The sequence below is a fragment of the Carex rostrata genome, chromosome 24, assembly GCF_964058835.1.
Source record: "Carex rostrata chromosome 24, lpCarRost1.2, whole genome shotgun sequence".
NCBI lineage: Eukaryota > Viridiplantae > Streptophyta > Magnoliopsida > Poales > Cyperaceae > Carex > Carex rostrata.
In genome coordinates this window covers 3,362,251-3,379,895 of record NC_135941.1, presented here as the reverse complement: position 1 = coordinate 3,379,895, position 17,645 = coordinate 3,362,251, and the positions used below count along the sequence as shown (strand labels likewise).

General features: G+C 35.0%; 2 protein-coding genes across 2 annotated transcripts; both read right to left on the bottom strand.

The window, feature by feature from the left end:
- Positions 1-1,283: 1,283 nt before the first annotated feature.
- LOC144575436 (protein YIP4b-like) lies at positions 1,284-3,203 on the bottom strand. Its single transcript, XM_078325584.1, has 3 exons — positions 2,546-3,203; positions 1,953-2,027; positions 1,284-1,705 (listed from the first exon to the last, which is right to left on the bottom strand). The coding sequence occupies exons 1-3, from the start codon at positions 3,029-3,031 to the stop codon at positions 1,445-1,447; spliced, it is 822 nt and encodes a 273-aa protein (XP_078181710.1). The 5' UTR covers positions 3,032-3,203; the 3' UTR covers positions 1,284-1,444.
- Positions 3,204-8,718: 5,515 nt separating this feature from the next.
- Positions 8,719-17,187, bottom strand: LOC144575585 (cellulose synthase A catalytic subunit 2 [UDP-forming]-like). The gene is made up of 14 exons (XM_078325781.1): positions 16,960-17,187; positions 15,906-16,101; positions 15,258-15,475; positions 14,468-14,552; positions 14,105-14,282; positions 13,629-13,895; positions 12,899-13,244; positions 12,664-12,801; positions 12,426-12,548; positions 12,024-12,236; positions 11,497-11,782; positions 11,140-11,324; positions 10,056-10,406; positions 8,719-9,543 (listed from the first exon to the last, which is right to left on the bottom strand). The coding sequence occupies exons 1-14, from the start codon at positions 17,035-17,037 to the stop codon at positions 8,956-8,958; spliced, it is 3,252 nt and encodes a 1,083-aa protein (XP_078181907.1). The 5' UTR covers positions 17,038-17,187; the 3' UTR covers positions 8,719-8,955.
- Between the last annotated feature and the right edge of the window lie 458 nt (positions 17,188-17,645).

Genomic DNA, 17,645 nt, shown 5'->3' with positions numbered 1-17,645 from the left:
CTCCATTTTAAATGACTACTACTAATTCATCGAAGGGAAAATTAGTTATTTGCCACTCCAAAACTTTCAAATTTGAAAAATGTTATCCCGAAATTTGAAATTGTAATAATGTCACTCTAAACTTCATTAATTTATAATTTTGTCACTCTAAATAATTAATGACTAAAATATATTCATCGAGATTTAATGGAGCGGGCAACGATATGTGTTGGACGACAGTGCAACACGTCCATTTAAAAGACGCCACGACACCGAAGATTAAAATATATTAAATAACGCATTTTCTTTATCGGGAAAAATAGAATAATGCCTTTTCTGACGGGTTCAGTTCTCACTAAATATGGACTTCTACATAGTTGACAACACGCAACAGATGTATAAGGGCCCAATTTACTGATCAACGGACGTGATTAATTAAAGAACGGCCGAGATTTTGTCTGAACAAATGAGCTTGCCGACCTGTAGCGTTTATGGGTGCATTTAGTAATAATGAGAAAATTATTATTTTTAAAAAGTTCGGGCCGCTTAATAGGAATATTTGCGTTTTCCGTATAGAAAAACTAGTGAAAAAAATAATCCTAAAAATATAGAATTTGATTTACTACAGCTTATAATATTTAGATTGAATTTAGCAGCGCAGATTGATTTATCCTTTCGAAGATTTAAGATCAGTTTACCGTATACACAAGTTAACATGAAAATGTCCAAATCAATGTCATATTTTTTTTTTTCCCAAAAGTTCAATGGTCATTGCATTTTTCATTTTTCCTAAAACAAAAGAACATAATAAAGGGTTAATACAGTGCTTAGCATATTGTACATATCATCGTATTGTCGTGTACAATCCAAGATAAATGCAAAATAATCTCAATTTAATAGTTTACAACTTTCCCATCTCCACTTCTATGAACCTTATCCGGAAATTCAAAATCCTCAATAAAATCATTCTACATTGCACGAGATAAAGATTACAGAAATAACCACCATGTAGTGTCATGTGTCGTATTTGCACAATTAGCTCAGCTAGTAACTCATATTCATAGAAACCAATCTAATATAACCACGAAACCTTTATAACTTTTCTATCCCAAAATAAGCCCCATTTCTTTACTACTACAAATGGCAACAAGGAAATTATCCAGCAAAGTGGCAATGATAATATAACAAAGACTGGATAAAAGGCAATTGCCTTGGACCTAGCATATAATGCAGACTTATTTTTCTTTTTTAGGATACCAATAACAATGTTAGCCACATGTGTATGAAAAGCAAACTCATCCCAATTTCCACTGCAACTTTTATGCCCAAATTCATACCTACAACTCAACAAAAGAACTTCATGTAACACCATATGCATATACTCATGTCAAGGAACAAAACTAGTAACAGTGTTACCGGGCTACAATTTCATAGAAAACTAATGTATAAATCCACCTTCGAAGTCTCAATCGATGGCAATGATGAGAAAACCAACTGAAATGTACATGAGAAAGACGGGATAGAGTGCCAAGGCCTTGCGCCTAGGGTTTACAGCTGCACTCATAAAGGGATACGCTGCCCAAGAACTCCAAGCAAGTGTAATTCCAACCACAACTATTTTAAGTATAACATTGTCTTTGAGCATGCAAATAACAGCACCTACGTCAAGCGGGAACAGGCAATAACCCAGCAGACTCAAGCTTTGGAAAAATATTATGTGACCTCCCTACAATTAATAACGTACAAGAAATAATTCATATTAAAGCTGGATCAGATTTCTAGTCCAACTGGTACAGGACATTACCTGACTGGTACAACTAAGATTTTTGTATTTATTTATCATGTAATCCTCTTTATGCAGAAGGCAGGAATTCTTTTAAAAATGAAGGATACAAGTTTCAGAACAAATTTACCAAAAAAAACTAAACAGGGAGATAGAGAAAAGGGAAAAAAGATGTGAGAAGAGGGTCTACCAAGAGAAGAACATTTAGAGTGAGAATAACAGCCCCAGCAGCAAGCACCGCAAAAGCAACCGCAAATACTTCAGACTAAAGCAAACAAAAACAGAAACATAATACATGATTAAGTATATATGTATCACTCGGTGTCAAACTTTATGCATAGGTCAGTAGTAAAATCAGTATTCTGTCAACCCAAACCATTAATTGAGCCACTTGATTAACAAAAGTTAAATTGCCACAAAAGGTGGAACTTGCACAATTTAGCCTAAAGTTGTCAAGAAGCTTGCAATCATATCCCCAGCTTGTACACTTCCGTTAAATGAACTTCCATAAATCCAAATGCAGTGCTCTATCCATGAAGTTAATTTCTGTTCTGCTTTAATTCAAATCTTGCAATCCAATTAAAAAGAAGAAAACAAGAAATTCCCAGAAACGCTAAACTAATGCCCTCCATTTCTATTATTCTACTTCTCCTGATATCAATCCACTTATAAATTATCTCTAAAGCATAAAAGGAGCAATTTGAACTAAGATTTACTTTAAAAATATTAAATATAATAGCATGAACTATTAAAAAAGGGAAAGATATCAGAACCAGATCTAACCTTCTTCACTGAGGCAGACCAAGAGAGCGTAAGACCAAGAAAAACGATGAAGAAGAAAGGCCCCCACAGATCCCAATCCCTAAGCGCCTTTCCTGGATCTTCTCTATTCGGATTTGGAAACACAACCAGCTTAAGATTACTCACTATCCTCGACAGATCGCGCTTTACCGTGTCCCAAACGGGTTCAGTCAGCGTATTTGTTGGAGATCCGAACCCTTCAGAGGCGATCGCGACACGACCGCTGGAAACAGTGTTTGGGTTGACGGGTAGGGTTGGGACGACGGTAATGGGAATTGAAGGAGGGACAGAAGCTGGAGGCTTAGGTGCGGTTGAGACGGGGACGGAGATGGGGATGGTGGCGCGAGGAGGTGACGGGGGACGGGCGGGAAGAACAGTGGCGGAGGGAGCGGCGTAGATGAGAGACTCGATCTCGTCGATGTCGGATTGGGAGGAGGGGTGAAGAGGGACTGTGTCGTTTTCCGACATTGTTGAGAGGATAAAGAGGGAGAGATCTGGGGTTAGCCGGTTAGGTGGGTAGAGAGGAAAAGAGAGATCTGAGATGCTTAACCGCGAAGGAAGGGGTCGCGCGAGGAGGAAGAAGAGGGATGAGTTTTCTTTCCTTCTATTTCTCTTTCAATTTTCACAAAATGTAGTTGCTGAGTCGCTGAAATGTTAGGCTCGAGCGCCCGGGTTTTGTGTTGACTGCGCGAGATTTTCTATTCCTAATATATTATTTTTAAAAAAAAGTTCCTGTTAATTTCTTTTTATTAATACATCATACATCTCATGTGAAATTTAAATATGTATTTATCATCCATCATCTGTATTAAAATTGTTAATTTTTTTCTAATAATTTAATGAGAGAGCAATAAGACATCATAACAATGTATATTGGCTTATAAATTGGGACCTGAAAAACAGTGAATATGGGTTGTATCGGATGTCAATTGAACCTTACGTAGAAGAAATGAGTTAATTATTAGGTGTGCAAACGGGTCGGAGGATAGTGGTAAAATTATATACATATTGGTTTTTATTTTTCGGATATTTAGCAAATATAGATATGAATTAGATATTCGTATATAGAGCTAGGCTACGGTGAGTTGCGAAGTAAAGTGACTATTTTACTTCACGCTCATGTTTTGCGATTTTAAAGTTCAAAACGTCGATCCGAACCATTCATCTTGTTCTTCATATTGAAATGCGCTTGGAGACCAAATTTTACATTTTTTGGAATTTTTTTACTATTTATTAAGCAATTTTGAAAGTCGCTGATCTGATGGTCCAGAAAATTTTACTGTTCACAGCAAAACAGCAATTTTTAAAAATTCTTAATAAATAGTAAAAAAATTCCAAAAAATGTAAAATTTGGTCTCCAAGTGTAAGGAATTTCATGTGTATGCCTATGTGGTGAGAATTAAAAAAAATTCCTATCACCACTTGGGTCAATACACAAATAACGTTATTTATATGACAATAGCAAACAAGAAACTTCTTAATAGTTTCATTAAGCACCTAATGTGTACTAAATAAAAATAAATAAATTTATTCATTTCTTATACAAGAGGAGATAATAATTTATACCTAAAGAGATTGTCAAATATCTTGTTAGAGGGAAGTCGATTTCCCTTCTAGATCTCTTGGAAGCACCTCTTGGTTCACCTTGAACCTAAACAACGAACTATCACACCTCTTAGATAGATGAATGTGGAGTTCAAGGCTTAGATACAACCACATCTTGATCTTTAAATCAACAAACTATTTGATTTCTTGGTGGCTAAACCTAACAAGAGAAGATGAGAGAGCAAGTTTCTCAACTTTCGGTCAAGGAGAAAGGAAAAACGTGGCTGCTCAAAGGGGCTGATTTTGGCAAGTGTTATAGGCAGAAAATTAGCTTATTTTTCTCCCAAATGAGCCCCCTTAATTAAATAAGCAAGGGTTAGGGCAACCCTTTGTGTAAAGTTTGAATCAATTACACAAATGCCACTAGTCTTGTTTAGTCATCTCATTCTTTCTTTAATCTCATCTTATGGTTGGTTCAATAAATTAATTTATGAACAAATAATATTATTCATATTATTCTATTATACAATATTTATATTATTCTTATAATGTATTCAAACATTATACCAAATAATATTTGCATAACTTCATAAATTTATTTATGGTCTAAGCATGTCATATTATGACATTTTATTTTAGCATTTCATCACATGTATTTTATCTTATACATCATTATGAAATGTAAAATACTTGTTGTTTCTCTTCAGTTGGTGTGACCGTATAGAGGATCTATGTCATCTTGGCAATAATATAAATATTTATATTATTGACTATAAGAGGTTCTATCATTACATTATAGTTATCCAAACGACATAGTAATCATTTACTCAATCCACTAATTTTGTGTCTATCCTTGTCACATGATATTATGAATAATATGCAAAATAGGATCATGTCATTTTTGCATTATATTCGTTTTCTTGGTCTCTCAAGTGAATTATAATTATAACTACATTAGTTATATTGCATGCGATATAATTCCACTTTACCAAGGGGCCCAGTAATATCATAACTCAAATTGAGGGACAATGGTAATATTAACATATAGATTTCTCCCACACAAGTTGTACACAACAAACTGCTATTTTATTCCTATCATAAGATAGTATTTAAATAGCAATCACATTATATGCTTCTCATGTGAAAAACCTACACATCTCATATCTAAGATTCTAAAGACACAATGAAAACATTAATGACACAAAACACAATCCATATAATGTTCCATTCATTTAGGTCACGTTCAATATATAAAATACACATTTTATATATTCATGTAATTAAATGATAATCCTTTATCAGCATTTATAGAACTTCAATGTACTTTAATCTACATGACAATCTTCCTCGGTAATTAATGTTCCTCCTTAATTACCACGATTGTGAACTTATTTAGTGATTAAATGTTTCTCATCTTAGGAGTTCTATGATTCAAGACTAAGAGCATCTTCTTGAATACTTCCAAAGATATAACATATAAATCTCAAGAAACAAGAATAATAATATTCGTAATAAAATCATGAACAACACATAAATTATTATTAAAAGATAACTTTCAAAACACACATCCTTCACCAAGCACATTTCAATATGGATTAAATATCTAACGGTTCGGATCGGTAATTTGGACTTTCAAAATAAAAATACAACGTGAAGTAGAAACGTGTTTTACTTCGCAACTCACCGTAGACTACCTCTTCGTATATATATATATATATATATATATATATATATATATATATATATATATATATATATATATATATATATATATATATATATATATATAAATTTTTTCATAATATATATTAAATTATATCTGTATTCGTATCTGCACAGATATTTGAATATTATATATCTATATTCACACAGATATTCAGATATCGGATATCCATATCTCATTTTCGAATACGGATTCAGATATGATCGGATATCCGTTTGCACCTCTAGATGTAATAGAGTAATAACTGGACATGTCCCTTTGTGGTGCATGGAGAACTCAAGCACGCTTTACTTCATCTTTACCGGAATGAGCATCTTTACCAAGGCATATTACCATAGTTTAGAATTTCTTTACACTAGTTTACAGTATTCTAAATCTCTATACAAAGAGCTGTACTCTCAGTCTGTAATCATAAGGAAAAACATTTATTCAAAATGCAATTACAGAAAATACTAGCTTGAATACTTTTTAGGATGGATGAATTACGCCTGGCGGTCCTAGCCTAATCAAGCATACAGTTTGTGCAATTGCTTAAAGATATACTTCAAATAAGGAAATTGATGCAACTAGCAGCATAGCGCGAGTTTATATTCATAAAAGTTGTGTACTTGTGTATGAGCTTTAGAATTATTAAATTGATTTTAAATGATGAATTTGACCACTTTATTTGAATCTACCTGACGATTGAAATATTTATATCTTAAACCTATTACTAGGAGGAATCTAAAAAATTCTTCGTTTAAAAAATGTTTTTGTGTTTTCTTATGATATTGCCTACTTTTGTTTTGAACAGCTATACAGACTTGCCGTATTTGATTTTGGTACCAATTTTAGGTATTGGGTCAGATATGCAATAGTTTTTTATTTCAAATGAAATTGGTGGTAAATACCATTATTTTTCAAAAAAATAATATGACGAATCTGAAAAAAAATAGTAATATGATGGAAATTATGGGCCAAACTTTAAAAATTCCATTCGAAAATAAACGCCGGACATTTAAAGCCCTTATTTTCAATTTTTTTTCTATTCAATTTTCCAATGATATTTTTTAACACAAGAGATTTCTAAAATGTCGCACTCTTGTGTAGTCATGGAGAACTGCAATTTTGTTTTTCTCTTTGTCGTTCTTTGGTTTGTTGCGTGGAAAATGGTTAAAAAAAATGCAATCCACATCTATAGAGTTAGCAATTCTGGGGTGAAGATATGTGGTGTTTTTGTTTCTGATGGTATCTGAATTCGAAAACATGTAAAAATTGTGCATATTTGGACTATTGTAACGGCAGTAAACCAAGCTGTGAACTCGAGAAACTACTTATTTTTTTAGAGAGTTCCGATATAAGATTCCATTACAACAGAATCGGTGTAATAGTCTAATAGAGCAATGCACTATTGCACAATACAACAGAAAGAGTTACGTTATAGGTTCCTTTATAACGAAATCGATGCGACAAAGATTTTGATCATAACACAACTACTACCAGCCTATTCCCTTCTTGATCTGGATAAAGCTAAACAGCGTTCTAGATACACTTCAAAGACTTCAAAAAGAGAGAGAGAGAGAGAGACAGATCAGTTATTCAGTTGGGATCTGTTTTGTACGATTTGAAGAGAGCGAATGTTGTCACTGCACGATAAACTCTAAGATTGTGATTGTAAGTGTGTGGGATTGGATCTAGTAATTAATTCATATCCGTGATATGACAAAAACATACTATGTTTGACTAAAATTCGAAGCAAGTTTAATAAATCGTAAAGAGAGTCGTACGATTAAAGATAACGCTTCTGTGTTGTAATACGGTTCGATAGCACTATATTGAAGATTCTCTAATCTCTACTTGCCTCGCCCTGGAGCATTTAATATTTACATCAGACTAGATGAACAATTAATGAGTTTGGTCAAATCTTTGGGAAATGGGAACCATCTGATCTAAGCTGGATGGCTGACTGGTGGGTTATTTATTTCCAAACAAGCCAATAAATTCTTTGTTACGGAGTGTACCGGTGGAATAAACAAATTAATAAGGTACGGTTTATAAATCAATGAAGATGGGAGGAAAGATCACTTCTCAATGTTCTCATCCTTCAAACATACAGTGTTTTAAATTAACTTTCAAATCAGAGTGAAAAGGAGATAAATATATATATATATATATATATATATATATATTTCAATTCTCTCCTTCTCCTCTCTTGTCCCTCTTCTCATGTGTCACGAAATCTGAAAACAAATACATGTACATACGCCGAAAAAAGCTTTTAATTTTAACAGAGCAGTTTTTTATTTATGGAGCTTTATTTTGACTCTATTATCGATGCTCTCCATAAACCATAAACTACTATGTCAAAATCTTCACCCAACGTGTACCGCAGCATGTGACCATTATAATACAATGATTTTTTTACCTCAAAGAAATAGATTTGTGGTGATGTCGCATTTGCATTGTAGCGATTTGCGAGGAAGAAATAACAAGGAAAGAAATGAGTCCTCGTTCCTCGATGCAGTTCATTTCTAAGAAAAGCACAAATTTTGATGTAGAACGGATCTGTTTTGATTTGCACCGATCATGTCTCGCTCAGGAGGTGATACCGGTTTTTGTTATGATAACACGAGCACATCTCACTGGAGCATTTACATTACAATTTCCAGGAATTAGTGGAGAAATGCTCGTTACCTAGACAGTATGAACTAAGAAGAGCTGTCAATACATACGCATCATTCATCCATTTCATACCCAAATATATCCCGATAAAGATACTCGTGTTATTGCAACATACGCAAATGCAAAAATCACAGAGTAACGAAATACACTAAAGATGATGGCGAATTATTACCACATTAGCCATCGTTAACAATTAACAATATGAAATAACCAACTAATCTGACAGTAATATCTACCACACTATCCAGAACCATTCTATCTCGCTTTCCAATTCAATACCTACTGATCAACAAGCTAAAGTAACATGGTAAAAGCTATAAGAAAAAAGAAAAACGAATAGTAAAAATGGCTAGTGATTGGAGGCTGCAAAATTGTTTTGCAACTCCCGTTGCTAAATATAGTCAAAATAAACCACCAAACACCCCTTAATAATCTCTTTAGCAACGCCCCCTTAAGGTTCCTGTTAATTGCAATTCAACCCATCGCACAACTCCAAAACAGGTCCATCATACTTGCTAATAAACGGGTTGATCCGGACCCACAACAATGAACAAATTGAAGCCAGAAGAATTGACCAGACCACAACAATTGTCGGCACTCTATCCTGCTTTCCCATACACCCTTTCAAAAACGGGTACAGATGCAAAATTACCCAAACTGCAAAAAATAGTCTCCCAAAAAGCGGGCCCCATGATTCGTACCCATTTGCCATCGCATTTGAAACTCCTGATATAATCCCAATGAAGTTCAATATTAAAAGAGTCATGGGGGGAATAAGCAGAGTTGTCCACTTAAAAGTGTATAGTTCTGAGAAATCCTCATCGTCGCCTCCTTTTGACGTGACAGTGAAATTTGTATCTATCCCAGCTAATACCTTTAGAAGGCCTTGGAAAACTGCAAATAGGTGAGAGGAAGCACCACCTATGACCCAAAATTGCTCGTTCCGCCACCAATCGTCTACTCCCACATGCCCCCACCGCATTTCAAGAATACTAGTTGCTGCTATTGAGACGAATAGTGCCATAAATAGTATACTTGCATATATATCAATCTGCACAAGAGCAAAAGAACATGACAGTTTTATTTGTGTTATAAGCACCTGAATCATCATGAGATATAGTCCGGCTACGCTACTTACTAAGCATATCAGGGCATATGTCCATTTTCAAACATCAAATGACAAATACGAGCAATTCAACATGATCTTCATATTAAAATGTGCTTGGAACCAAAATTTTGATTATTTGGAAATATTTTACTATCTTTTTAGAATTTTTTAAAATGAAGATTTTTCTAAAAAAATAATGCATCAAGATTAACTAAAATCTTCATTTTTTTGACCGCTTGACTTGATATTAAATAAATTCAAAATTTTAAAAGATATATGTAAACGAAGCTCTCAGGAAGGAGATCAGTTCGAACAGTTTGGATTTGTCATTTGGACTTTAAAAATGGATATATGACTTAAGTAAGCATATGTCATGATATGCTTATAAGTTATAAATGATATTCCCATGTCATGGATATAAGAAAGAAAGAAAGTTGAAGATAGCTAAATGATACCTCAGGTACAATAAACTTGCCAGTAAGGAGACACACAGCAGGCAATGTACAGTACACAATAAGAGGAAAAGATGTCAATGGATAGATGACTGAATTAATATAGGAGAAGCGCTCAAGCCACTTGAGACCACCTCTATAGCCGTACCAGATGGGGCAGTGCTTGCTGAGAAAAATCTCAACTGAACCGAGGGCCCACCTCAGCACCTGGTGGAGACGATCAGAGAGGTTTATCGGTGCAGATCCTTTGAAAGCAGGTCTCTTTGGCATGCAATACACAGATCGCCAACCGTGACAGTGCATTTTGAACCCAGTAAGGATGTCCTCTGTTACTGACCCGTATATCCATCCAACCTGGAAAGGAACAGTGTGAGAATGGAAAAATCATGGGCCAAGTTCCACCTCAAGATATTTCCAGTGTTCTCAGATAAAACCATATTGTTATCAAAAGACGGTAATATTTACGAGGGTTCAAATGCACCTCTATTTTGTGTGCCTCCACCATGCCTCCAATTTTTAAACATTAATAACTTCAAATTTAAAACTCAGATAACAAAAAAAATTGTTAGATTTGATCTGTTTAACTTTCTCTATGCATATATAAAAGATTACGACATTTCGACTTTGTTTTAATCTGTACCAATAGCTTGCAAAAATATATTGATATAAATAAATACCGGACGTTGAATTTTCAACTTAGTGATTTGTATAAAAAAACAAATCCGAAAAGTGATAATTTTTTATGTGCATGTACAGAAAATAATATAGATCACATCTAAAGTTTTATTTTGACATATAATTTAAAAAAATATATATTCGAAAATTAAAAAGTGGAGGCATGATGGAGGCACAAAAAATAGAGCCATTTCAACCCTCCTCAATATTTACATGGACCTGTCATAAATTCAATTTTTCTGGAAGAAAAAAAACAAAATAGTAAACTTACACTCGCAACTCAAAGAGTCATGGGAAGAATTTATCATGAAATGCATTGAATGCTCCACATAAATCCAATTGAAAGGTCTTCCATGATATCAAAGAGAAACAAGGCTCACACGTATAAACCAAAACTAGTTGAAAAACTGACCTCTTTGCCCCATTCGGTTTTGTCCTCATAGCCACATCTAATTACATGGAGACACTCTGAAAGATCAACAGAGGCAACGACCCCTCCATTTTCTTTCAAGGTTGAGGCCACAAAAACTGGAGATTGGCCAAATTTCTTCTCCAGCTTTTCACGAGGTACTAATGGCTCAGTTTCCATTCCCACCCCTGAAAATTAAGCAAGAGAAAATGGTTATCTTATGATGTCACTTGGCAAAAATTAATGTAATCCAATTAAGAAGTAACCAGAATATCTTTCAAGTATACTAAAAGTTATTAGCTAATTGAAGATTTCCAAAAAGAATCTAGAATGCAAAATGGAAAAATATAAGAACCTGACCAGGAATTTCCTCTATTATATCCTCGAGTGCATGAATTTGACTAGAATCTCTATGCTTGGATTTATCTTTGTTCCCCCTACTATGCTTCTTCTTGGTCTTGGCTGTTTTCCCCTTCCTTTTCAATCCAAAACAGAGGCAGCACCATTTGGGCCAGCAGTTGCATGTTTTACTAGGTGGCTTGGCCTTTGCTGGAGCATCAAACCCATACAGTGCTTGTCTTCTGAAAACACACCCGGTGCCGACATATATTGGCCCTTGTATTCCATCTAGCCCCTTCATATTTATCTGTTCCAAAAAAAAAAGATAGAAAATTTGATACGGGTTTCTTTTCCTCTTCATCTTCTATCAGGGATTCTTCAAGTTTCTTAGCTTACTTGGTGTTAAATTGCAATCAGAGCTTAATCAAGCCTTAGCTAAACAAATAGACTTTCCCCTTATTCTTCGTTAGATTGATGTAGAATTCTACTCTGAATGGAAATAGAAGTGAATTATAATGAAAATGAATAGTGAAATAGCATATACATACATCGAAGAACACAACATTACGATTAGAGTAACGGTCGTGGCAATCAATGCCATCAAATCTCTGGGGAAATTGGACATAGCATATTTTCTTGCCACTTATTGGATCCATCAGAAAACACATTGCCTCTCTTAACGCCTTGCTATTGTTTATGTAATGGTCACAATCCACATTTAATATATAAGGTGCGTTTGACATCACTGCTGACACCCGTACCTAAAATTTGCAACAACAAACTAGTTAATAAGAGCTATGAGAGAAGAAAAACAGTTGCTTTATGCATTGTTATAGTTTTCAGTTAAAAAGTTTGATATGTAATGCCCCAGAAGACACAATGAGAAAGAACATGAAATCAAGATAAGAAAGAAAGAAAGAAAGAAAGAAAGAAAGAAAAAGCATATTTACCAAAGAATTCATGGCACCGGCTTTTTTGTGGTGATCATAACCATGCTTCTTTTCACGGGAAACATAAATCAGCATCGGCAGAGGATCTCCAGCATCGTCTATAGCACTGGTACCTAAAAATACCTGAGCAATGCCAACAAAAAGTGTCAAGTCTCTCTTGCTTTGTATTTGTGAGCATCCAAGGAGAGGCATGTTTACATGGGAATATGAAGTGCACAAAAAGGGGGTAAATTAGGACCTGTATCATGGCAGGATGATCTCGTACATTATTTCCTGGCCATGGAGAACCATTCTGCAAGTACCATCCTTCTTCTGGAACCTTTTGTGACGTCTCGACCAAAGCATTTATCCTCACCTTAAATTCCTCATACTCTCTCTGCCAAAAAATAAATAAATAAATAATCCAACATGTGAACAAAAAAATAATCGAAAAAAATTGCTAAGGGTGATGAAATTTGCAACTCTAATCCAACCTTCATTGCACGCCTTTCTCGCACAAATTCTGGGTGCACCTTATCCTTCAAGTAGTCAACCTTTTGTGAAAAGTACCACTCAGGGGCACGTGGCTCAATGCTGTACTTCTTGCAAAATGGGACCCACTTCTTGGCAAACAGTGATGTCTCAGACACTGCTTCAAAGGTCAACAATGCTGCCCCATCATCTGATACATAGCACGAGACCTTCTCAACCGGGTAATCAACAGCTAGGATTGAAAGCACAGTATTTGCAGTTATTAAAGGTGGTTCTTTCGTGGGATCCACTGTGCTGACAAATACATCTATGTCTGCCAGCTCAGATGGCTTCCCTTCTCTTTCGTACCTGCATCAAAAGTTATGCGAAATTCAAATTCAGAGGCTACTAATTGTACTTTAAAGCAAGAACAATGTCAGGGAATTTAAAGCTTGGTGACCTCATTCATGATTATTGCAATGTGTCATTTTTTAATATTATTCTGAATGGATATTCTCTAGTCTGCACTTCACAAGGTAACATACATTAGCAATAATGGTAAACAAGTATATAGAATAAATCTTAATTCTCACTTCACCCATTAATTGAGCATAAAGCAGAAGGAAATCAATCAGCTCTTATTAGAAAAGAAGCCTTCGTCAATATATACCATGCAGCGCAATCAAAATATACAAGTTTAGATTACTTTTAGTGAATTTTAGAATAGAAAAAAACAAGCCATCAATTAATTACCTAAGAGTGAGGCGATCCAGATATGTTTCTCTCTCTACTGGGCACCATTTGGGGAACTGATCCAGAATCCATGAAACAGCAAACCACACTTCGCAAATGACCGAGGTGAGCCACAACCCAAAAGCATCCTTTACCGGGTTTAGAATCCGATAATGGAAGAACAACCCGAGAATTACAAGCCTCAGCAGGATCACAATCCTGTATGGGTTGATCTTGCTTGATGGAATAGGTATTTTCCTTGATAACAGCTGACGACTTTCATCATTCCTGTTTCCATTAGACGAATTTGAAAGGACATAAATGGAAAATGGACAACAAAAACATTCAATGCCAGTACTGCTTCAATTTGTTCATATAATAGTAGCTCATATATTGGCAGTTGGTCTTGCCAAGTGCCACAATTGAGAGGTGTTATAAAATATATGTCTGCTTTAAGGGGTCTTATAAATATAATTACAATGCAAGAAAACGCTTACATTGGCAAATTGGGGTTTTCTAAGTCACCGTCATCAAAGTGGTCCCCACCATCAGCAGAGCTCTGGAATCTAACAAGGTCCTTTTGTCTCCACTCTTCCTTCTTATCCTTCCATGCAACTGTTCCGTAACCATACAATGCCACGTCTTTATTTGGGTTCATTTGCCTTGATTTGTCATCTGCACATACAAAATATGTCGTGAACATCACTTGCAATTCAAATTTTGGTAACATAATAATCATCTATACCAAGACCTGGCTTTTCATTTTATTTAGTTTAGTTATTCATCTTTTTTTCATCAGGATGGTATTATTTTTTTGTAACAATCAAAATATTCTAAATGCATAACCTCCAAAAACTTACATTGGATAGGAGAGACGAGCTGTCCTCCAAAACCAATATTTGGTGAAAGTATTAAAGCATGGCTATCTGGAGATATTCCACCAACCTGCAAATGGAGGCACAAAGATAAAAACAGTTTAATACAAACAGCACCGGCTATATATTTAGTCACATGCTAAGAGGTTACCAGCAATTGCATTTCTTTGGGTTGCTAATTGGATTTCTGTGTGTGTATGTTTCTTGAATTATTCATTCTCTTTACTTATATATACCAGATAGTTGTAAAAGATGGCCATTAATCATGCAAAACAATTAAATGAATAAAACAATGTGGAATATTACCTGGGATCAGAACCTAAACTACACAATCCAGTACAGAAATCTCCAGCACTCAAATATGAAGAAAGATAAAAAATAAAAAATAAACTAAAAATAATGTATATTGGTTCACGTATATTTATGAGAGGGCAAACATGTCTGTTAAAATCCATTAAACTGGCTCACAAAATCAATTTCTTGTAGGTACTTGCCAAAAAATATATTCTTTGAGGTACCATATTGAATATCAAGTGAAAATTGCTTTCTTTACAATACCAGCTAGTGCCATACTCCCCGGTTAGTCAATTCATGACTTCAAATCCGCTCCCACAAAGTATGGCACAGCATGTAGGCCATCTGATCAACGTCAAATGCGCCCCCCCCCCCCCCCCAAAAAAAATAAATAAATAAATAAATAAAATAAACAAGCAGCAGATTGGAGGGGCTAATCCATTCAAATCACTTCAAAAGTTAGTTAAGTTTTCTTGAGTACCTCTTCACCATATGTCAGAAGTGGTACACTAGATTTCTCATGATATAAATCATCAGGAGAAGCCCATATGCTAGAGCTTTGGCCGAGACTGGACTGGCTTTGAAGCCGATTATGAGGTAAATAATAATTATTTGACCCGTTAATTCCACCAAAATTTAGTTCATCAAGAATGTCGTCCGAATCCTCTTCTTCCGCGTCACCTTCAACTCTAGGGCTTCCTAAATTTTAAATTGTATTTTAACAAAAATTAGAGCGCCTACACATGATCTTACTCATGTCATTAAAATATCTACATGAACCGTCATGGAAGAGTCGATTACTGACTAGAAATATTTGAGATTGTGATTCAATTATTTCCCATAGTAACTAAAATGTTTTGTCCAGAAAATGGCACGTCTTTGACCACAAAACAATGTTTTATGGCCATATCATATATGAACATAAAATTATCCAGTTCTACAAGAAAACGAAATAACCTTCATCTATATCTATTCTTACCCCAAATCTATCTTTTCCCCATTATTTTTAATTATATTCTTCCTTTTCCCCTTTTATTGTAATTTGCCTGAAGTAAAGATTTCATCCAAAGAATATGTTTGCAAAGCAGCAACTGAACTATCAAAAAGAAGTCAAATTAGAGTTTAAAACCTCTGTGGCGCTTATATCTAGTCTTGCACTGGGGACAAGCTTGAGTGCCTTCTCTTCTTTCATACTCATAGCAATTGCGGCACACAGGAAAGGCACATTCATTACATGCCACAAAAAATCCCTCTTCTTCCAAATATTCAATGTCATCCCCACAGATTTGACAAATTTGCTCTGACTGCTGCTGAATGGATCTATCCTGCATGTAGAACAGTAGCAGATGAATTGAATAGTGACTTAAAGATGTTGATTTGTGTATCAAAGGGGATATTACATCAACATAGTCACAATAAGTACTCCATTAAGCATTAATTCCTAAATTTTATCTTGCAATTTGTTAATAAAATAGAGAATCACGAGGAGATTCACCATTGTGACCATGGCTTTTAGCCTTTATTATAAAATGGAGAGGTGTGAAAATGGGTATTTTATTATTAGTAGTGCCACCTATAGAATGTGCAAGGATCATTTCTTATAAAAAGACATAATTAGATAGGGTCGAATTAAAAGGTCATATTTCTGCATGAATTTTCACTAAATTTAAACATCTTTCTTTAATTGGGTTGTGGAAGGAAGGGAATACGGTACATGATGAAATAAATTATTTATCAAGGTACACGAGGAGGAAATCGTTTCAACTAGTAAAATTAAACTAAATGCAGTGAAATTATTACAAAATTAGTGAGGTCGAATTGATAAATTTTAATTACTAAAAGGTCACACGTGCTTTGACCAATTGAATTATAGTACAGCGGTAAAATTAAATTGTAGGCCACTAAATCTCCAAATTTACCAAAACTAAAACCGCTTTGACTGAAAACCCAGAAAGAGGAGGGAGAGATTAATCCTAAAATATTGGAGAAGAAACACCCCCAAAAAGAAACTGTCAGATTGTTTGAAATTGTAAAAAATAGCTACATTCGATACCAGGAAACCACAACATGAAAAAACAAAATCGAAGGAAATATCTTATTGCTTGCTAGTGAACATACCTACACAAAGCATGAAACCCATACTATAAAGAAAAATTTTAAAAATAAAAAGTTTATAATCTCACCTTGATGGAATCATCAGCATTGAGCACTAAAAATTGGTTTTTTGTCCCTGCGACAAAATATCCACGAGTAGACTCCATCAGTGCTTCTCGCTCAAAAAATTGCCCAAATTTTAACAGACCAGCCAAAGAACTACCAAAAGCAAGCACCAAAGCCCCAAATTATCTCAAAATCCAACTTCAGTAACGCCTGTGGTGAAGCCAAGAAAAGAACCGAAAAATGCAGGAAAATATAGCGATTCGTCTTCAGATGGTTTAAAATCGCTCAAAATTTACAAAATAACACTTCTTTTTTTCTCTTAAAAGCCTACTTCATCAATCGCTGTTTTCAGCAAAATCAAACGCAGAAATCGCTCAGAGAGGAAGAAACCACCATGAAGCGAGCAAATGCACGAAAAGAGAGCGATTCCTTTTCCCGCTAGAAAAGAGAGTTGAAACGAAACTGTTTTTCTCTTTGTTTTTTATCCCCTTTCCAAGTAGTTTGTCTACCTTACGAAGAGTTTATCTCTTACGCTACGCACAAAGCTACTGTTGCAAAAGATGGTGCAAAGAGAAAGAAAGAGAGAAAGTGAAGGAGACGAAGCGAGGGGCGCGAAAGAGAGAAAGGTGGCGCTGGCGCATGAAATAAGGCGAGAACTAGGCGACGCGGTTAAGGGACACACAACACTGTGTGAAAAAGTTCGGAGCCG